This window comes from Carassius gibelio, chromosome B4 (assembly GCF_023724105.1).
Source record: "Carassius gibelio isolate Cgi1373 ecotype wild population from Czech Republic chromosome B4, carGib1.2-hapl.c, whole genome shotgun sequence".
Lineage (NCBI taxonomy): Eukaryota > Metazoa > Chordata > Actinopteri > Cypriniformes > Cyprinidae > Carassius > Carassius gibelio.
This window is the reverse complement of record NC_068399.1, coordinates 13,039,105-13,062,063: the sequence shown is the minus strand read 5'-3', so window position 1 is coordinate 13,062,063 and position 22,959 is coordinate 13,039,105. Positions and strand designations below refer to the sequence as shown.

Genomic DNA, 22,959 nt, shown 5'->3' with positions numbered 1-22,959 from the left:
AAAAAAGACCAGTCACTAAACAGGTTTCAGTTTTCATATGAATGTCATTTACAAGTCTGTGAGTAGATGTTATCGCTGTGTCACACAAACTTATAACATAAATATTATACAAATATTTGGGCACTTGAGACTTATTAAGTACTTAGAAATGTATGGATGGCAATACCATCATATGCTAGCAAGTGTTTTTCTCTTATCTATGACCAACAACTTAAAGCCTGATATGCATCATTTAATCATGACAGTGAATCATCAAACAATGATTAGGTTTGTCAAAACACCAAATTGTTATACACTGAACAAAACTGTTTTCCTTTTCCCTTCATTACACAGCAAAACAAAATTCTAACTAGACATTACAACTATTAAATGTATCTGTTTACCTGGTTGTTGCTAATCTTTGGCTACTCTAATGGTGAAAACATTATTATTATTATTATTATTATTATTATTATTTTAAATAGACAAGAAATATTTAAGACTAAATTTGGATTAACTTGATTAAAAGCTTTTCAAGGTTACTTGTATATCCATGCTTATATCGTCACAGAATGTAAACTATTGTTACGACCTGATTTTCCTGCTGTGTGTGTTTTCTCCTCCCTATTACTCTATCTGGTTTCTGATAGGATGCCTACTGATTGGATGCACGATCGCCATTGGTGGTGGAGACAAGGCGGGGACTTTAAAAAGGACGCTGCCGGCATTCAACGGGGAGCTCATTATTGGTTCGGACGCGGTTGGGTTGAGAGCTCCTGGATCCCTTCTCCGGCCGATGATCAAATTTGTCACTTTTGAGTAGCAAGTAAATGCTAGTGATCACGTTCTTGCCTTTTCAACCTTGTGTGTTTAGAACGTGGAGCAAAGGGGTGTCCTGCCGATTTGTTTTGGCTATCTGTTTGGGTTCTGTTTTGTGTTAGGAAGTTAGGGAAGTAAGATGTATTTTACTTTTATTATTTGAGGTTAGTTATTACTCTTTTCCTTTCTAGATTTGTTTTGTTTGTTATTTTGGCCTTTGGGACACCCTGGAGAGATGCTCTGTTTCACTTGTTAACTTTTAATAAATCTAATAACTTATACTGATTAACATCTTGTACTTGTTTGATTATCGACCGGAGTGACTCGTTCTTGGGATTCCATCACCACAACCCAGTCTTAATACGCCCTGTTTAGAGTTTTCTACTACCCTTAGGCCCAGGGCGTAATAATTGGGGGCTCGTCCAATTCTATTGACTTGTTTTTGTTTGTTATTCGTTCGATGCGAATTAAGGGGTTTGCGGCTCTGCTGGTAAGTACAATCTATATTCTATATTTTGACTGGCAGTTTTTTCGTGGGTGGTGGGGAAGTGTAAGGTTGGTTTATATGGAGTTTAGTATAGAAGCATTTAAGCAGGATCCTTCGTGTGAGCTCTTGGAGTCCTGTCGAAAGACTGACTTGTATTTGGTCGCTGACTTTTATAGTGTTCCGGTTATAAAAACTGCTAGGAAGAAAGTTGTACGAGACGTAATTGAGGCGGCGTTAATACAGCAGGGTATTTTACAGCCTAAACCGAACGTTGAGGTAGGAATGAATGCAGCGACAGGGGATGAAGTTAATACTGAAGCTCCAGAGTCCGATCCAATGCTGCGTTCACTTAGCGGCGTAAACTCGGAGGATTTGAGGCTGGCTATTCAGCTAAAGCAATTAGATCTAGAGATTAAACGTCAGGAACATACTACTCAGCTTCTACGTTTCAGGCAATGCGAATTAGAGACGCAGGCTGGCAGCCGTTCGTTGGGGCTAGTGAAAACTACGATGCCACTTTCTACTCCTCCCAATGTTGGGAATTCTCCACCTTCGGCGCCTTTGTTTGGGGCTTCTAACTTAGATGATTTTGATGTTAGTCGTCATCTCACTTTGGTGCCCGCATTTCGGGATAATGAGGTGGACTCGTACTTTGGCGCATTTGAGCGTATAGCTGCTGCGTTGCGCTGGCCGAGAGAGGCTTGGCCTCTCATGATACAGTGCAAATTAAGCGGAAAAGCCCAGGAGATTTGCTCCACTCTGTCTGTTAGTGACAGCTTCGATTATGATAAGTTGAAGGATGCTGTGTTAAAGGCTTATGAACTAGTGCCAGAAGCCTATAGGCAAAAGTTTCGCTCACATGTTAAAATTGCCAGTCAAACTTACGTGGAGTACGCTCGGGAGAAGAGCGTGCTTTTTGATAGATGGTGTAGTTCTAGCAGAGTCGCTAACTTAGAACAACTTCGTGAGTTGATGTTGATTGAGGATTTTAAAACCTCTTTGCCGGACAAAGTTGTTGTTTATTTGAACGAAAAGAAAGTTTGTACCCTTGCTGAAGCTGCCGTTTGTGCAGACGAATTTTCGTTGACTCACAAAAATCTGTTTGCTGCACGTCGTGAGACATATTCTGCTATGCCTTTGGAGAAGAGCGTTAAAGTTTCGAAATTCCCTAAGCCAGTTTTACCTGTCGAAACTCGTGAATGCTTTTACTGCCATGAGCCTAACCACTTGATTGCGACGTGTCCATCATTGAAAAAGAAAAACAAGGGGAAGTCAACTAAAAGTGTCGGTTTTGTCCATAAGATCGGTGGCCAACTTAATTCGTATATTGATGCAGCGTTTGATCCTTTTGTGTGTGAGGGAATGATTTCTCTTAGTGGATCTGAAGAAGATTTGGTTCCTGCAACCATGTTGCGTGATACAGGGTCTAATCAATCGTTCGTGTTAGCTAGGGCGCTGCCATTTTCTGAGAAAAGTTACTGTGGTTCTGATGTTCTTATTCAAGGAATTGAATTGGGTGTGTTGAAGGTACCGTTGCATAACGTGTACATTCGATCCGGGTTAGTAACAGGCTTTGTAAAGTTGGCAGTACGTCATGAGTTACCTGTAAGTGGTGTTGCATTAATTGTAGGTAACGATTTAGCCGGGGAAAAGGTACTCCCAATCCCCGAAGTTATTGAAAATCCTGTGTTGGATCCTGTTATTTCCGGTGAGTTAGCATCAGAATTTCCTTCGGTTTTTACGGCGTGTGTAGTTACACGCGCTCAAGCGCGTAAGTTTGATGATTCGATTTGTCTTTCGGATACCTTCATGGCCGCAGAGGGTAGAGCGAAAACTGAGTGTTCTGTGGTAACAGCTGAGCTGCCCAACTTTGAGGCGCTGTCTAGGAGCAATGGTGCTGAAATGGAGTCGGCTGAGTTGTCGCTGTCCGCTGACAAGGTTCTGATCTCTGCTGAACAGCAGAAAGACCCTTCTTTATTGTGCTGCAGGAAAAGGGCGCTTACTCTTACAGACATTGAAGGTAAATCAGTGGGATATTTTTGGGACAGTGATGTGTTGAAGAGAAAGTGGAGTCCAGCAAGGTCGGATGGTTTAAGTTGGGATACGGTTTACCAGCTCGTAGTACCGAAATGTTTACGCAACCAGGTTTTGAGCATAGCTCATGATAATGTTGCTGGCCATTTGGGAATTACTAAAACCTATTATCGAATCTTGCGTTATTTTTTCTGGCCTGGTATTAAATCTGATGTGGTTCAGTATTGTCGTTCGTGTCACGTGTGCCAGGTTGTAGGAAAGCCTAATCAAATCATCCGTCCTGCACCTCTTCAACCTATTCCTGTTTTGGGAGAGCCTTTTGCTCGGATAATCTTGGATTGTGTTGGGCCGTTACCGCGAACTAGATCGGGGCATGTCTATCTGCTTACGCTCATGTGCACGACTACTCGCTATCCAGAGGCGGTACCGTTACGCTCTTTAAAAGCGAAAGCTGTTGTGAAAGCTCTGGTTACGTTTTTTTCTACTTTTGGTTTTCCTAAAGTGATCCAAACGGACCAGGGAACTAATTTTATGTCTCGACTGTTCAAACAGGTATTGTCCCAGCTGAAGATTGCGCATGTTACGTCTAGCCCGTATCGACCTGAGACGCAGGGAGCGCTCGAAAGGTTTCATCAAACCTTAAAGTCCATGTTGAGTAAATACTGTGTCGAGTCAGGAAAGGATTGGGATGAAGGGCTGCCTTTACTTATGTTTGCTGTCCGTGAGACCGTTCAGGAGTCGCTGGGGTTTAGCCCGGCGGAATTGGTTTTTGGGCACACAGTGAGGGGCCCACTGAAGATGCTGAAAGAGAACTGGCTCTCTGAACAGCCATCTGAGTGTAATCTGCTTAATTATGTCGGTTGCTTTCGGGAGCGACTGCATGATGCTTGTAAACTGGCTCAGTCTGCTTTGGCGAGTACGCAGACAAAAATGAAAAGACGTTTTGATAAGACTGCTGTGGTTCGTTCATTCTCTGAGGGGGATAAAGTATTAGTTTTACTGCCAGTTCAGGGTGCTGCACTACAAGCTAAATTCTCTGGTCCGTACGTCGTTGATCAGAAGCTAAGTGACACGAATTATGTTATTCGAACTCCCGAGCGACGGAGAAAAACCCGTGTGTGTCACGTAAATATGCTGAAGTTGTATGTTGGTCGTGGGGAAGATGTGGAGTCAAAAAGCTCCGTTATCGTTCCTGTAGCTTCGGCTACATCCGTTTCTGACCGAGATGTTGACGAAGATGGGTTGAGCTTGCATAATACCCTAGTCTCGGGTGATAAACTGAATAATTCTATGGTCCTGGAGAGTTTAAATTCTCATCTGGTACATTTATCTGAACCTCAGCGAAATGATATTATTAGGATAATTAATTCTTCTTTGGGACTGTTTTCAGATATCCCTACTCGTACTCAAGTTTTGGAACACGATATTGATGTAGGTGACCATTCACCCATAAAGCAAAGTGCTTACAGAGTGAACCCCGTTAAACGTAAAATCATGGAAGCTGAGGTAAAGTATCTTGTTGAGAATGGTCTCGCAGTACAGAGTTCTAGCGCCTGGAGTTCACCGTGCTTATTGGTTCCTAAATCTGACGGCACACAACGATTTTGTACGGATTACCGGAAAGTAAATGCCGTGACAAAACCAGATTCGTTCCCCCTCCCGCTTATGGAGGATTGCATTGATAAGGTAGGCTCTGCGCGCTTCGTCACTAAATTAGATCTGCTTAAGGGATACTGGCAAGTTCCCTTGACGGAGCGTGCGGCCGAAATATCTGCCTTTGTGACGCCGGATGATTTTCTGAATTACAGGGTGATGGCGTTTGGATTGCGCAACGCCCCAGCTACATTTCAGCGCTTGATGAATAAAGTGCTAAAGGGGGTTCATAGCTGTAAGGCTTACTTGGATGACATCGTGATTTATTCGAATACCTGGGATGAACACCTAAAAACTTTGAGTATTGTGTTTGATCGCTTGCTAAAGTCATCTCTTACGCTTAATTTAGTGAAGTGCGAGTTTGGTAAGGCGACTGTTACCTATCTGGGGAAACGGGTGGGACAGGGTCAAGTTCGACCTGTTGCCCTAAAAGTGCAAGCGATTGTGGAGTTTGCAGTGCCCCGTACGAAACGTGACCTCAGAAGATTTTTGGGCATGACTGGTTATTATCGGGGTTTTTGTAAAAACTTCTCAGATGTTGTGTTGCCTTTAACCAATCTGCTTCGTGCTTCGCAAAATTTTGAATGGACCGCTAAGTGTCAAACTGCATTTGATTCTGTTAAAACGCTTCTGTGTAGCGCTCCAGTCTTGGTTGCTCCAAGGTATGAGTGTGCCTTCAAAATGGATGTTGATGCGAGTGCTACCGGTGCTGGCGCTGTCCTGTTGCAGGATGATGAGAATGGAGTTGAGCATCCTGTTGCGTACTTCTCAAAAAAATTATTGAAACACCAACTAAATTATAGCACTATTGAGAAGGAGGCATTAGCCTTATTAATGGCGTTGCAACACTTCGAGGTGTACATTGGTTCTAGCTCCCTTCCGGTGATCGTATTTACTGATCACAACCCATTAGTCTTCCTGTCTCGTATGAAAAACTCGAATCAACGGATCATGCGCTGGTCACTTTTTGTCCAGGATTTTAATCTGGAAATTCGTTATAAAAAAGGAAAAGATAATGTACTTGCTGACGCCCTTTCACGGTCGTTTAGTTTTGAGTAAATCTACTAGAAGTAGATTCTTTGTGTCTGGGGGTGTTACGACCTGATTTTCCTGCTGTGTGTGTTTTCTCCTCCCTATTACTCTATCTGGTTTCTGATAGGATGCCTACTGATTGGATGCACGATCGCCATTGGTGGTGGAGACAAGGCGGGGACTTTAAAAAGGACGCTGCCGGCATTCAACGGGGAGCTCATTATTGGTTCGGACGCGGTTGGGTTGAGAGCTCCTGGATCCCTTCTCCGGCCGATGATCAAATTTGTCACTTTTGAGTAGCAAGTAAATGCTAGTGATCACGTTCTTGCCTTTTCAACCTTGTGTGTTTAGAACGTGGAGCAAAGGGGTGTCCTGCCGATTTGTTTTGGCTATCTGTTTGGGTTCTGTTTTGTGTTAGGAAGTTAGGGAAGTAAGATGTATTTTACTTTTATTATTTGAGGTTAGTTATTACTCTTTTCCTTTCTAGATTTGTTTTGTTTGTTATTTTGGCCTTTGGGACACCCTGGAGAGATGCTCTGTTTCACTTGTTAACTTTTAATAAATCTAATAACTTATACTGATTAACATCTTGTACTTGTTTGATTATCGACCGGAGTGACTCGTTCTTGGGATTCCATCACCACAACCCAGTCTTAATACGCCCTGTTTAGAGTTTTCTACTACCCTTAGGCCCAGGGCGTAATACTATCATTTTGCCCAATTCTTATATTGGCAATATAATATAAACATCATGATTTTTTGTAATGCTGCTTTAAAACAATGTGTATTGTGAAAAACACTATACATAATATAACATACATACAATTATTGTTTGAATTAAAAAAATAGCATAAAGTCTATTTAAGAACCATAGATCAGATGTCTTTTTGAATTATTAATATTAGTAGTAGTAGTAGTAGTTTGCTGCTGTTGTGAATACATTTAATTTTGTTCATCATACCATTGATTCTCATTACTGTAATACATGTGACTCTATCTGGAGTAATTTCTGATAATTTGAACATAAATAAAATAAAGTACACATATAAACTTGAACTATGAACATGTTTCAGAAGGATTTTACACACAGATACATATGCGTGTGTCTACTGGGGGCTATTAGCAAACCAATGGAAATGTATCTTCTAAATTTCTGCAGTCTGTAGATATGGCTCAAATGCCTCCTTAAGTGTAACTCTATGGGACTTTCCACCAATTTAATCATCCACCTGGCAAAAGTAATCTGATTGGTTATAAAAGTTTCAGCATATTCATTAAGCTGGGATAGGAGGGAAAAATAAACAGCAGCTTAAAAGCTTTTTAAAAAGTGGTCTATTACATAAGACCCCATGAAAGCTTATTTTCTAACCCTGCACCAAATACAAAAACAAACACAGACACACACACACACAGTGATGATATCAGGACTGTAGTATCAGGCTCGCTGTCATGCAACTCCCACCCTTCCTGCCTTTTCTTATTTTATCCGTCTCACTCCTTCATTTAGGATGACTAATAACCCCTCTCACTTACACACCACCCCTGCCTCCTGCCGTCACCATTCACCATAGTAGAGTAATGATCAGTTTCATTATGTGTGTGTGTGGATGGATGATAGTAATGGGACAGCAGCGAGAGGAGGTAATCACTGTAATAAGATGATGCAGACCGGGTGGAGGTGACAGGAAATGATAAGAGCCGACCTGGAATGGGAACAAGATCTCCCATCGCATGCTTGTGGGATGAGCAAACTTTGAGTTAAAGGAATAGCTCATCAAAACATGAAGTCATAAAGAATAATAAGAATAATAAAGTCATTATTTACTTAGCCCAACATTTTTCCAAGCCTCAGTCTTTACCACCCAATAAAAGTAAACTGACCAGAAATGACAAAAAAAGCATACCAGTCTTATTTTAGAACTGATGATAGTTTTTATTAATATTTTGAATAAGCTTTTATTTTTACATTTTCAATTTTAAGTTTAATTTTAAAGCTTTAGTGATTATTTTGAATTAGCTTTTATTTTAAAATTTGATTTAATTTGACAGTTTTAGTGATTATTTTGAATCAGCTTTTATTTTTACAATTTACATTTTTAATTTTTAAGTGATTCTTTTTAATTAGCTTTTATTTTGATATTTTCCATTTTAAGTTTAATTTGAAAATTTTAGTGTTTTTTTATTTTATTTTTATTATATGCCAATAGTTTTTATTTCTGCAGTTTTAGTTTTAGTCGACTCTACAATAATAACCACAGTTAATTTCTTGTACACTATTTAATGCATTTTATTACACTATAAATATTTGAAAGTCATGTATAGTGCAAACTCGGTATGAAGTAACTAAAATTACATGGCAACTTAACCATATTTGTACACTTAATAATCGTGTTGATATATTATGATATTTATTAATTAATGTTAATAGATAGATAGATAGATAGATAGATAGATAGATAGATAGATAGATAGATAGATAGATAGATAGATAGATAGATAGATAAATTTAATTTGTAGTGTTACAGAATGTATAAGTTTCTCAAAACTATATGAAAGCTATATGAACGTGTTGCATAGTTTTGGACTTATATTAACCCAAGTGGGAAGAACATTTTTACGTGAACAGAGGAATAAATTTGTGTTTCTTCACACAAAATTACTGTTTTGTAGTACTGAGTAGAAGTTGCACCATTCTTTCTTCTACTTCTTGTTCTTTCTTCTCCTTCTTTAAGTTTGGTTAGTCTGGTCACTATCTGTTTCCATTGCATTTAAAAGGAAAAAGGAAAAAAAAAAAAAAGTTGTAGAATGTTCATTATTGAGATTTTACAGATCACATGGAAGTCAAAACGCCAGTGAAAACACCAGCCAGCTGAGCAAGAGACAGGGAGAGGGAGAACTCTGGTCTTAATGCTGGGATTACTGCAGCCATATGTTCACATGTTCTATGCTGTCAATAGCACGACACAAAGAGTAACAACCACAGAAAAGTGAACTTAACCTAGTACATTCATTTTTAAGATCTGAATATGTGTGCATATTTGTGTGTGTGGGCTTTGCGCCTCGTTATGCACCAGACCGGTTCTCTGTGCCAGTGGGCATCAGTACCGGCACCAGCCGCCCCTCAGCGCCAGGGCAGCAGCTCAGGAATGTGAAGACCTTCAGTGCTGGTCTTTATGCAACTGGGCCTCTATTCTTTTCTTCTTTCGCAGTCTTTGTGCTATATATTGAGCATTTGTTATTCAAGTCTGTTATTATTTAGTTGAGAATATCATTTGGTTTTAATATACTTTTTTAGTTGCCCATTGCATTTCCTAAAGCTCATGCAAATAGACATTTGTGTGAATGCGTGTATTAAAATTCCATATTAATCTCTAATATTAAGATTACAAGATTCCATTTTAAGTAAATAAAGTAAAAATCAAAAATGAAAACTACTGCTGAATTAGAGTGATGACAGTTAAAATGGGCCACGTTTTTGGTAAATGACTTATAATATCATCAAATAAGCTATGCATGAGATCAAATGATATTTTTATACATTAGCATGGGTCTCTTTAATATCTCTATATTTTTTTAAATGTCCAAAAGTTTAACTATTTTGAAATTATGAGAGTTTGATTATCGGCAGGCACTTTCTTGAGCTACGGCACAACATTCAGTTAAAATGGACCAGCTCTTCAGTTAAAATGGGTCATTATAAATAGAACGACACAGCTAATATCTGCTGGAATCATTTTATTTTTAACAGTAAACTGGCATTGTTTTTATTGTGCTATTGCCTTTAGTATGTCATAGCAAAACAATACATTTTGAAATATCTTTACTATTTAATATAGACTCCAAACTTTTGTTGTATAGTGTCTAATTTTACAAAACCTTTTTATTTCATATAAATGCTGATCTTTGAATCTTTCCAATTATCAAAGACTCCTAAATTAAAAAAAAAAAAGTTTTGTGAACAGCAAATCTGAATATTAGAATGATTGCTAAAGAATCATGTAATTGATTATGCTGAAAGTGTAGATTTGATCACAGGAATAAAGTACATTTTAAAATACATTAAAATAGAAAGGAGTTATTTTAAATAGCAAAAATATTTCAACATTTAAAAATTTTTAAGTCTCACTGTTCAAAAACATTTGACTGGTAGTCTATTTCTATTTTTTTTTTAAGACTTGATTTTATATGCATACATATTTCGGCCTATAAACCTATTTTTACTCTCAATTTCTGTGTAAAAGTGTGAGTGTGTGTGTGTGTGTGTGTGTAGCCCCATTTTAGCTGAAAATATTGTCCCATTTTAGCTTAACCAACCATTTCTACCTAAAATGAAATTTTTCACAAAAAACTATATTTCTTTTTTATATTTTTCTTTTTTATATATATATATTTTTCTTTTTTTTTTTTCTTTTTTGAAAGAGCATGTTAAAGCATTGTTTATAAACCTTGATTTGTTGGTAAGCATATGTATAATTGATTTAGTAGCCTTATTGGTAATGAATAAAATTTACTATGTCAGGCTCACTTACCTGCCTTAAGAAACTCAGACCAATCAAAATTACTGTTACATGTCAACAAGTGTTGAAGCAACAATGCAAGATGAGTTATCGTGACCGGCTGCAAAAAAGCAAAACTAAATAAAACAGAACCATACAAATCTAAACGCAGAACAAAGCTAAACAAAACAGAACAGAACCATACAAAAAAATAAAGAACACAACAAAGCGAAATAAAACAGAACAATACAAAACAAAATACACAGAGAAAAGCAAAGCAACAACAACAACAACAAACTGTTTATTGCAAACAAATAAATAAATAACAAAAAAGCAGAAAACACAGAGATGTTGTTAGCTATATCACTCACCCAAAATGGCAAGTAACAAGACAACAATGGCAGTGTCTGTGTTTCTGGCTTTGGGGGAAGTGTTTCACACAAGTAATAACTGCTTCCTACACCAGTGCCCACCAGAGAACTGTCTAATGCACCAGCTACGAAAGCTTTGCTCCAGTTTGTTGCCATGGCACATCCTCCCCCACACACAGGAAGTGATCTATCCTTATCTGTGGGCTAAACCAGTGGAGTTCCTCATCAGCTCCCCTCTACCTCTGCAGCTGAAGCCATCCATCATACATCTGTGTGTTTCAGCTATTACATTCCCTCTTACTTTACTGACAGCAGTTAGGAGACTAATGAAAGCTTCAGTGGTGCTGCTGCTGTGACTGTCTGGAGCTACGCTTTCTTTTTAATAGTCTTAAAACTAACCCCAACATCATTTTCATCTGGGACAGTGCTTTAAGATTCACACACAGCAGAAAGAAACTTATTCTCTTGTTTTCCAGATAAAATGAAAATAATAATAATAATAATAATAACAATAATAATAATAACAATAATAATAATAACAATAATAATAATAATAATAATAATAATAATAATATATATATATATATATATATATATATATATATATATATATATATTAATAAAAATATTCTTAAACAGAATGTGTACATACCTTTTTTTTTTATTACTATTTTACCATGCATATAGGCTAGTAATATATTTACATAATTATGAAATATAAAATGGCAGTGCATTTAGATAAATTACTTATTTCAGTTTGTCCTCATTATTTTGAGGCAATCAAATGCAATGTACCAAAATTTGAAATGTTTACTATTCGATAATATCTTATGTTCGGCATTCACTGATATAAACATATGAATAATTTGTTCTTTGCCACTGTATCGACCATTCATAAAATATGTATAAGAATCTGCTATTTACTCTAGCTTTAACTCCGTCTGACCGCTAATGCATCACAATTTCCCTCATGAGATCAATAAAGTACATTATCATCATCTAATAAATTCTATCTAAGCAATTGTTTGGACATTTAAGTACAAAATCAAATTGTTTTAAGCATAAACACTAATGTATAGTTTGTTTGCCATTGTTTTCTAGTGTTTATTTATTATATTTAAGCAGGTAAATTTCTTGCCAATGTGAAAGCTGATGTTGGTAGGGCTCTGCTCATATAAGAGGACAGTGATGTGTGTGGTCAGCACATGCGCACGTGCACAGCTCAGCAGAATGGGAGACATGAAAACACACACTCACCCAAACCCTTTAAATAGGACCAGCAGCACTGGATTATATAAACTACACTCACAAAATATATCAATTATGATCAATTAGTAATGTAATATGCGTAAATAGACAGCAACTCATGAGGTGAGCTGTGACTGCATCATAAAGATTATATTTAGCAATCATGGCTCTGGAATTATTTCCACATTTAGACTATGTACATAGTACTTAAAGGTATTTCAAAGAATACTACTGTAAATAGTCATTGAAAAAAATATCAGTAGTAAATAAAAAATATTGTAATACAACTGTAAGCTGACTTACCTACTTCAGTGTTTTCCTACAGTACAGTATGCTAGATAAATAGTGATTTAAAGCCCGAATGCGTTTGAATTGTAAATTTCAAACCTGAAATTCCTTGCATCTCCACAAATTAATGTACCAAAACATTTAAAGGCGTTCGGGACACCTCGTGATAGACAGCGCGCTCAGCCAATCACCGCTCTGCATCGGTGTCCTCAGCCAATCAGCGCGCGTCATTTGTGTTTGCGAACAGCCCATCAGCATCAATCCTGCTGCTGGAAGGCCACCCGAGCGTTTGGCTCGCTAGGCCTCTTTGAATACAATTATAAACAACTTTAGAGCAAATAACGCAGTATTTCTCTCTGGAAGAGTATATAAACATATACAGTCAAGCATATCGCCCTATTACCGGTATTTAAACTCCCTTTAACTGCCTCGGTTGACTCCAAAGGGCTAAAACTGCCCCGCTAGCGCTACTTTAGCACAGAAAACAAACATAACTTCACCCAGATCAATATCTCCGGATCAAAGTTGATCAGTAATACGCCTTTACCTTCGTCGCTCGCGTCCGCGCTCCGCTTACATCCCTTCAGCCGTTTCTATTAGCGGAAAACACGCATGGTCCTGCATCAGGAAGTCCGCGGTGTTCCCGCTGAAGTGAGCGAGAGTGAGTGAGTGCGTGCGTGCGCTCGCGATGGAAACCCCTGCAGTAGCAGCGGCTCAGGTGCTCGCGCGCCGCCCGCCAAACACTGCCCACATCATCAGTGATTCCCAGCGCTTCCTGTGCATTCCATTTCAGTTACTATGAATGTAAGATGCCCAAGTTCAGCATAACTTTATTTAGACAGGAAAATGTCATGAGAATATCAGTATTAATTGTATGTTAATATATGTCAAGCAAAAATCACCATCATACTTCAATATCGTTTTTCTTTTAAATAGCCTATAAAATCATGCATAGCATAGATAAAGCAAAACAAAATGTGAGAGTGCATATAGGCTTATATTGGCTGTTGTTACTGATGTTTCTGAAATTATGTTTTAATAAATTGCTGTTTTTTAACTTAATGTTGCCTGTCTTGATGTGTCGTTTATGTGTCATGATGAGCGTTTTACTTTTTACAATTTAAGAAGTAATGAGGTGGCCATCTGGTGACCAAAGTATGTAACTGAATACAGCTCTACCTGTAAAAACACTAATTTATAATAGCTACTAATTACACAAATAAGTACTGCGTAATATTGATTAACATCTACTATTATTTATTATTGGGTTAGTGCTTGGGGTTACACTTTATTTTAAGGTGTCTTTGTTAGTGTAATTATACAATTAAGGCATATTGAGTAACATTCATGTACTTAGGCTACTATGTGGTTTGGCTTAGGGTTACTTGCATGTAATTATGCATTATTTATTGTTATTTTAATAGTAAGTACATGTAACGTGTAACAAGGACACCTTAAAATAAAGTGTTACCGTGTTTGGTTAAGGTTAGTTGCTTTGAATTATTCGTTTGACTGTTTACATGCAATTTGTAACAAAGACGCAATAAAATACAGTGTCCCATTAAACACCGGGAAGATTTCACCCTCTTTTGTGTGTGTGTGTGGCTATATGGGTTTATGGAATCAAATAGCCCAGTATTTATGTCCGCATTTACAGGTGAAAAGTGCCGCACAAACCGTAATTTTGTGATAACTTCACGGAACATTTGTTAGTGTAGTTGACAACTTGCTGTAGTTTAGACAGATCCAGCGGTGAAGAGCCGTCGTCTTCAAGCGTCTTCTCTTTGGTCGTGTGTTGCACTTCCATTTTTTTTTTTTTTTTTTGTATAGTTCATTTAAGCTTAACGTTAAGAAGGTAGGCCTATTATGCTTGCTATAATACTACGATATGTAGCCTACTGTGGTAATAAACGATTACTGCTATGCCACAGCGTTATAACAGAGACCAGACTATTATTATTTGATTTTTAGTTATTTTTTGGACATTTTTCCATAAAGACTTCACTTAAAACTATTAGGCACTTGGTTAAAGTGTACCTATTAACCAGATTATATGGCAATGTCCACCTTCTCACTTGTACAAATGAACTTGCGCAGGGTGACCACTAAAGGGCAACAAACACCGTGTGTTGAAAGTGCTCATTTTCATTTACTTTATTAATGAAACCGTGATACTAACACAAAACTTATACATTTTATTAGAATTTTGTTCTCTCCTTGCATGAATTTTTTTCAAAATATTCAATTTAAATAGGCTACCTGTCACCTCACTTATAGGCCTACTTCCTTGTAATGTCATAATTGACGGAATTCACAATTATTTTACTGGTCAAAAACAAAACAATTGCATACACCCTAATAACTTCCCAATGTGCCAAAATGAGAATATTCAAAGCACTGAGAGAAAAACTGTGTGTGTGTGTGTGTGTGTGTGTTACGAATACATTTGGCTTGATCCTAACCACATTATAGACCATGTAGTTGCATTATATACATAAAATGCATCCTTCAGGTTAGTTTAGTCTTACCATGATCGGTCAGATCCATTTTTCTTTCTTTCTCTCCATTAAAGATAGTCTTCCTTCAGCTCAGAGCCAGAGAAAATCTTTTGTACTTGTCTGAAGAGATGCTTCTGTGTTCCAGCAGCAGACGTCTTTGATAAAAGTTTTCCGATTTCTTACATAGCCCTAAGTTCAGTTTTCACACACAGTGACACGGACTCTCTTAGTTCTGCTTTTTTTGTGAAGTGATTCTGATGGAACATATTTCGACAGCGTCATGTCTGAAAACGCACCAACATGAAACTTTTAAGTTCAACTGTTTTGACTCACACTTTTACTGCTTTGTATCTCCGGTAAAGTGACGTAAGATGTGTCTTTGTGGTAAAAAATTCCTGCAACAAAAACCTCTTAATATTTTCAACAGAAGAACAAAGTGCTATCCTGTTATTTTGTCTATAGAACCACGGTTTTCAGTGGAATCTCAGAATTAAAGGGACAGTGCACCCAAAAATACACATTTTGGCATAAATTCTGAACCTCGCACAAAAGCAATAGTATTTCTTTAGAAGGCATGAAATATAGCCACACAAGTAGTATGGACTACATTTATGGTGTTTTTTTTGTCAGATTCAGAGCTCGATCTTCAAAGTCCCCATCTACTTTCATTGTAAAAGGTGCGATTTATAACATACACATTTTGAGTGACATGAGGTTGAGGAGATGACAGAATATTTACTGTTGGGTGCACTATCCCTTCTCTGTATGATTATTCAAAAAACAAAATCAAGCACTGAATCCCTGGAACCTGCTCTAACTGGAGTTTTCAAAATACTTGAACACTTAAGTTTATTTTGTAATGCTTTATAATGGTAGTAAATTGATTTGGGACTCTCTGGTATCTCTGTAGGGATGCAGTAAACACATGGACAGCACATAGTGGATAGGGACACAGACAGAAGGACAGACGGGGGCCTCGCCCAGAGCAGCGGTACAGTACAGAACAGTGTGACCTCTTAGTCAGTGCCTTCAGGTTTGTGCCCCACCATCAGCGAGTATTTATGTTACATTTTAAAACAAATCAAGTGGAAAAATGGGTCAGTTTTTAAATATGATGATACAGTTTCCAGTTTTTCGCTTTGAGGTCAAACATTAGGAAGCGAAAGGCTGGGGCCTCGCAGAGGGGTGTTTAATAAACGGCTGTCCATCTACTGTTACAGCAAGTTGGGCTGCACAGAAATATACATATATAAATCTTTATGTATATTTACCATGTTTGGGGATGAGACTGAAATTAATCGCAATGTAAATAAAATAAATCAAATAGCCAAAAAACAATCCACCAAAACGGTACAGAAAAAAAAAATGAGAAGGGAGATAGAAACGAGACGTGAAACACCGGAGGGTTGCGTGAACATTTGTACAACATCGGACAGGTACTAGAACACCACGCCACAGAGAAAGAGACGAGTATTAGGAAAAATGGTTTAATATCGGAGACAGAGGCAAAAAACTGCATCACACAAGAACGTACATTTACAAAAATAAGTCTGACTGTTCCAGCTACACAGTTAGGTTAACAGCAAAGACAGAGAAACCAGAAAAATCTAAACAGCTAAAAGCAAAGTCCTCAAATTACTTTTATCTTGTTTGTCAAACTAATACATTTATCCACTGAAGGTGACTAAATACTTCTAAATCATCTAATCGTCTTTATCATGGTGACTGCACAATACTTAACTAAATGAAACTTACCGCTGTTGTAAAGACTCTTTGTAAAGACAAACGGCATTACGTATTTATAAGCCAAAAGGAAAACACCTCGACCCTCTTTCCGAGAAAGGAAAAGAATAAACGAAAAAAAAAGGAAAGCAAATACTGATGTGAAGAATAAAGAAGAGGAGGCTAAAGATACCAAGCCAAAGTTCTTCTAAAAAATCTTTATATCAAAACCTAACGTTCTGGACGCCACCTAGAAATCAAACTCGGGAACCAGTTGCTGTCGGCCCCTGGCTGGGGCCGCGCAGCCTGTCAGATGTTTTTTTTTTTTCTTTTTTTTTTTTCCTTTAATTGCCAGTATAAAAAGTTCCACTGGTACAAAAGGCATAAGTACAATCAGTGATAGAAATAGGAAAGCCTGCTTTTTTTGTACTTTTTAAATTCCCATCCAATGACAGATTTTCAAAGTGTTGTCAAACAAACATGTATCACGCTTACATAATCCACTGAAATGCATTGACTTTGGCTTTTCTCAAGACAATACTTAAAACTATTTAAATCTTTTTAGAATCAAACAAAATGATATTAATCTACAGACGACAAGCTTTTGTTACGGCACGTTAGATAAACACATACATTTCCAAAAAACTTGACATAAGCCAAAATGCAAAGAAACTACACATCGTTTTTTTCTTTAAAATACACTTGTTAAATAGCACTTAAGAGAAAGAAAGAAACAAAAGAAACAACAAACAGATTTCAGATGCGCGTGGTGCAAAAAAACCCCTGAGTGAAGAGTCACAGCGAGAACTCCTTTTAAGTTTGTGCTTTACTAAACATCTAACAAATGTGTGTGTGAAATTGTGCTGGCCATGAAAGTTTACCCTGTTTTTGTCTGAAGTTGATTGTGACGAAGAATGGTAAACGAAACCGAACACTGAGATGGAAATGAACAACTACCGATATTTCAGAAGCCCCGATACAGCACTGTGCTGAGGTAAAAACACTTACGCTGAACTGCGGTTCATTACAGAGCGAAATTACATCAAGTCAAACGAATCAAATGAGGTCAAGCAGAGATGCATTCGATTAAAAATTGAGCATGATTCTAATTTCGTATATAATCGGTTTTGCAAACAAAATTTTCAGCAACTTTTGGGAGGGTTAAGTAGCAAGTCAACTAACTCGAACGCTGTACGGGGTAAACATAAAGAGTCGTCAATTTTTAATACTGCACGATAACGCTGTGCTGGTGCGCATGTGCTTTTGTGTTTGTGCTAGTGGTTATACGATTTGGCAAAGAGAACGATATATCATAAACCGACGACTCTAACTTCCCAATACAAAACTTAATCATTATCGGGTAAATTATAGAAAAATATTTCAATTTTTGGGGCCTCTTTCATGAAAGACAAGTAGAACATATTTCTGTATAAACCATTCATACAATATTTTCTCCATTCAAAGCCATTGGTCAGTTAACACTTCAGTTTGGTTTCAAGACATTTGATTTACATGTTTTTACGAACAATGTACACAAATTTTTATCTGCAGGTGCGTGACAATTTACGTACGAATTGTCACAAGACACAATTCACGCAATTCAAAAGTCTTGTACAAAATTTTTGTTCAAATGGTTGCATGTAATTCACGCAAGACACATTTATGTACAAGTGGTTTGCGTATGACATACAGATGAATTTGTTCACTTATGAACAATTGAAGTTTACAGTTTGCACCAATTTACAGAAATTTACGAAAATTGAAATAAAAAATTGTTACGTACGATTTAGGCAAATTTGTTCTTGTTTCATGAATGAGCCCCTTTTGTTCCTCAACTGGCACAAAGTTTGGCAGATCCAGTTTTTTGGCTAAAGATTAGAAATACCGTAGACGAATAGACAATGAACAACTGTTCATAGTACAGACACACATCTGTACGCAGTCACATAAAACACACAAAACAACCTTGGCACACATTTTAAAATGTGCAGCAATGTATTCCAGCCCATTAATACTGATCGACGTCTTAAGGCAACGGCAGAGCTTGGGTATAAAATAGTGCTATAAAGTGAAGTAAACTGGTTTCGAGGGGGCTGCCTGTAAACTACGTTTGTAAACAATATTTTTACGGGCCGTTCGAACGATGTGTAAACGTTTACAACAAAGTGCTACAGGCGCTATCGAACACTGCGGATCACGCTGAACTACTTTGGCATCAGGACAGAGTTTTGGTTGTCCTACGAACGTAAAATAGTCCTGATAAAGGCAGCAGAAAGCGAGACTTCACTGAGACGTTTCGAGTTTAACATTGATGAACACATATCAGCTGATTCGTAATGATTATGTGGCTGTCATGATGGCCCCGGATTATATTATGATGGTCCAAAGTTCAACGCCTGATTCACAAAAATATGTCCCGTCACACAAGAAAGTGTTTACTGACAAACATGATGTATCAGATGAATTTGTCCTGTCAAATCTGGGCCTTCTGTGGTGAATTGTGTGTAAGTGTGTGTGTGTATAAGGAGAACTGCTGAGACTCGATCTCAGGGGCTCAAATACACACACCGTCAAAGAAAAGAGGGTTGTGAGGTCAACCTTTAGCACAGGTGTGTGTATGCGTGCATGTGTGTGTGTGTGTGCATACCTGTGAATCTGTGTGTGTGTGTGTGTGTGCTTGTGAGAGCGATAATGACACATGGGCACTTTTTACATCTTTACAAATAAAGAAAAAAAAAGAAAGAAAAGCAAAACATGAACAGTTTCAGGCAACAAGACCACAGAAGAGCAAGTTAACAACCTTTTTTAAATCTATATCTTTAAATATGATGGTTCCATACAAAACACTTACGTAATAAAATACCCATGTTATCAAATAATTTCACAAGTAAAACACTGAAGCTGTAGGCAGGATGTACCGTCAGAATTTGGCACTAAATTCCACTCATCTTGTTTTTTCTTTATAAGAAAAAAAAAATCACATTTTGCTGAACAACATAACACATCTAAATATTGTTTCCCACAATAGAAATAAAATAATATAATGACATAGATGCTTCACAAGCCGACACTGTAACTTTTAAGAATTTTTATATAGCTAATTACCCAACAAGAAATTTAGCAAAGAGGGACTCCTATCAAAAAAAAAAAAAAACTAAACAAAAAAAAAAAAAAAAAAACAAGGAAAAAAACAAACAAACAAAACAAAATAGTAGTAGTAATAGTACTTTTGAAAGGCTTTGTCTATTGTTCAAGTAAATTGATTTTTAGTCTTCTCTTTAAAAACATGAGACAAATAAGACTGTTAGACTTGATGAAACCACGACTTTATCCACGAAAAGCACCGACGGGACCGCGGGTTACACAAACTCTGTTTTTTTTTCCTCTATACATTTAAACAGTATAAAATATAGGTCATTTCATGTGCATTTAAACCACGGATTGTCTAACTGTAAGTCAGTTCAGCAAAAGGTGTGACACGTAGGTAGCATTTCCCCCCAAACAGGGCAATCTTGTGTGTTTTTTTTATTTATTTTTTTGTAATACCTTTACTACTCTAGAAAAAAGTGGTTTTATATAGACTTTAATGAGAAATCAAGCCACTTAAAATGGCCTTATCAAAAAACTTTACACTGCCTGAAAAATGTAAAAACCACGAGCAAGCTCTGAGAGATTCTAATATCGATCAGACAGCTTTTTTTTTTATTATTAAAACTGCGTGGAAGTAGTCTATTCATTTAGAAACCAGCGTGGGTTTCTTACAGCAGGCCTCAAATTAAGAGTGTTGCCGACAGTAAGTCCCAACGCCAATCCCTGTATTGAACGTTCAAGTTTACTTTAAACGAATGAAAAACAACAACGTAAAGAGAGAGAGAGAGAGAGAAACAAAAACAATCAGACAAATAAAAAAGAAACATAAAAGTCAAACGTAAATATATGTAATTGTTTTGCCACAGGATTTTTTAAAATCTTTTTTTTTATCTTTGTTTTCTCATAATGATGCTCTGGTTATGTTAGTAAATATACTCTGTCTCTAGAGTGTGAATGCAGCGTTTTCACATTATTATTATTTTATTTTTTCTTTTCATTTTTTCTTTCCTCCCTTCCTTCCCTCCCTCGCTCCCTCCCTCACCAGTTAATCTAAACAAACAAAAATAAAACAAAAACAAGAGAAAAAAAAAGAGCTCAAAATGAGGTCACATGCAAAAATTTTCCCAAAAGATCAGGCTAAGATCAAAGTACAAAGATCAGTAAAAGGAGACCAGATTATGAGCAGGAGAACTCAGAAAGACATCAGAAACAATGACGGGACGATGAGACGGGGGTTTTTTTGTACGCCACGTAGACATGCTAGGCAAACGATGAGCATAGAGTCATGGAGATGAGTTCTAGGGAAGAAAACGGGAGAGGAGAGTTACACACACAGCTCCGGCACACAACTAACATCATTAAACCATGAGAACAACAAACGAACAAACAAAACAAACGAACAGACAACAACAGTAGCAGTGCTATTAACCAGCGTTTCACCAACATCACATTAGCATTTTTTGTTTTTTCGTACAGTACATACATTTTGAATAAATTGCCAACATGTACACGTAAATGAAGCATTCGCTCACAGAGAATACAAACACACACTCCATCTCCTCCATACAGACAATACACCCAAAAGTATCCATCCTGATCCGAGACCACAGATGGATCGCCGTTTGGGAGAGATTATTCCATTTTTTTTATTTTTTTTTTATTTTTTGGAGAGAACAAACAAAATCCAAACAATACGAAACAAAATGAAACAAAAAAGAGATTTCACTTGTGAAGTGCCACTACTTATGACAAGAGAGAGGAGAGGAAGAGAGAGTAGAGACAGATATGATGGGGACGTGACGGATGGGATTGTGGGAAATGTTGAGAGGGAAGATGAGAGAGAGAGAGAGAGAGAGAGAGAGAGAGAGAGAGAAAGAAAGAAAAACAGGGGATTTGTACGTGATTCTGTGTTCTCGTCACACAACAGATCGTGTGGTTTATGAAGACTACCGGACGAGGCTCAGGATAGAGAGAGCACGACTTTCCAAACCCAATAACTTAAAAGATAATAAATAAAGTCCTTTACTTCAGAGGCAGTAGAAATTTTGTATAAAAATAGAACTGCATTTTTCCTTTTTTACAAATAAAATTTACAGGCCTGTGGCTTTCTGTAATTTAAGTTTTTTTTTTTCTTTCGATAAACATCAAGTCTTCAGTTCCCCACCCCTCCACATAGAACCTAGAACGCTTTATTCTTTTTAACCATCGACAGATCAAAATCTTTTTTTAATTCTCTACACAAATTCTGTTGGACAAAGACCACAATCATCTAACGCATAAAATTCGGACTTTAAAGAAAACAAACAAAAAAACAAAACAACGATAACGAAAAACCCTTACTGACAGAAAATGACTGAAAAAAGAAAAGCAAAAAAAAAAAAAAAAAAAAAAAAAATCACTGAACATTTGACGGCAAGTATTTGTTGAGGAAGCTGTTTAGGCAGTTGTTGCCGTTGACTACAGAGAGGCCACAGCGGGTTTAACCCTTTCCTCTCTAGTGCCAGTGGGCCAAGGGTTCGAAGGAGCAGCAAAGCCCTGAACCGACACCAGAGGCCAAAGGGCAAAGGTTAATGTGCATATTGGTGCTTTAATCATATCGGAACCTTCTCTACTTGTCCTTACAAGCCTCAGGTTCACAAAGAGAAACAAATAATACTTTATACATCGTTTCTTTCTGCTGTTGTTATCATCATAGAATGAAATAGACATTGTATAAATATTTACTTAAAAAAAAATGACACATGACTCAAACGATAATAATAATAGCTGTTCATCCATCGCAAGTCATACAAAAAGGAAAATGGCGGAAATGGAAGCGTTCATGTGAAAAAAAAGAGACAAAAATAATACTGTTATTAATAAAAAAAAAAGCTGAAAAGAAGGTTATGGGAGAGTGGCTCCCTCTGGTGGCCAAAGGGTGAAACTCCCCCTCGTGCATCCCCTCCCCCCCGGAGTCCCAGTTTGGCAACCGTGGCAGCAGTGGGGACTTACCCTAGCAGTGTAACATGAGAGAGGCCCTAGAGCTAAGATCAGTACGGTTTGCTGTCGTTCTTTGAGCGCTTGAGCTGGACTTTGAGACGCTTCATGCCGATTTGAAACCCGTTCATCGCCTGAATGGCGGCCTGCGCTGACACAGGATTGTCATAACTGACGAAACCTATGATAGAGGAAAAGCAGAAAGGGATATAGGAAGAGCACAATGTCTTGAGACTGCAATCAAGTCATAATTGCCGGTAAAACTT

At 37.5% G+C, this 22,959-nt stretch overlaps 2 protein-coding genes across 32 annotated transcripts in view; both read right to left on the bottom strand.

Moving 5' to 3' along the window:
* The window catches only part of usp6nl (USP6 N-terminal like), a 61,623-nt gene extending 45,379 nt beyond the window's left edge, over window positions 1-16,244 (bottom strand). Inside the window, exon 1 of one of the 3 annotated variants that reach the window (XM_052554734.1) lies at window positions 14,936-16,244. The gene's annotated coding sequence lies outside the window, so the exon portion shown is untranslated. Of the gene's footprint in view, window positions 1-10,871; window positions 11,247-12,954; window positions 13,170-14,935 lie in introns of those variants that run through there. The other 2 variants (XM_052554733.1, XM_052554735.1) reach the window with 2 other exon arrangements.
* A 134-nt stretch (window positions 16,245-16,378) lies between these two features.
* The window catches only part of celf2 (cugbp, Elav-like family member 2), a 143,504-nt gene continuing 136,923 nt past the window's right edge, over window positions 16,379-22,959 (bottom strand). For all 29 annotated transcript variants that reach the window (XM_052554744.1, XM_052554752.1, XM_052554765.1 and 26 more), the window contains 2 exons: window positions 22,709-22,874; window positions 16,379-21,015 (listed from right to left, as the gene is read on the bottom strand). In XM_052554744.1, the coding sequence (XP_052410704.1) occupies window positions 22,747-22,874 (128 nt within the window). In that variant the 3' untranslated portion in view covers window positions 16,379-21,015; window positions 22,709-22,746. The remainder of the gene's footprint in view (window positions 21,016-22,708; window positions 22,875-22,959) is intronic.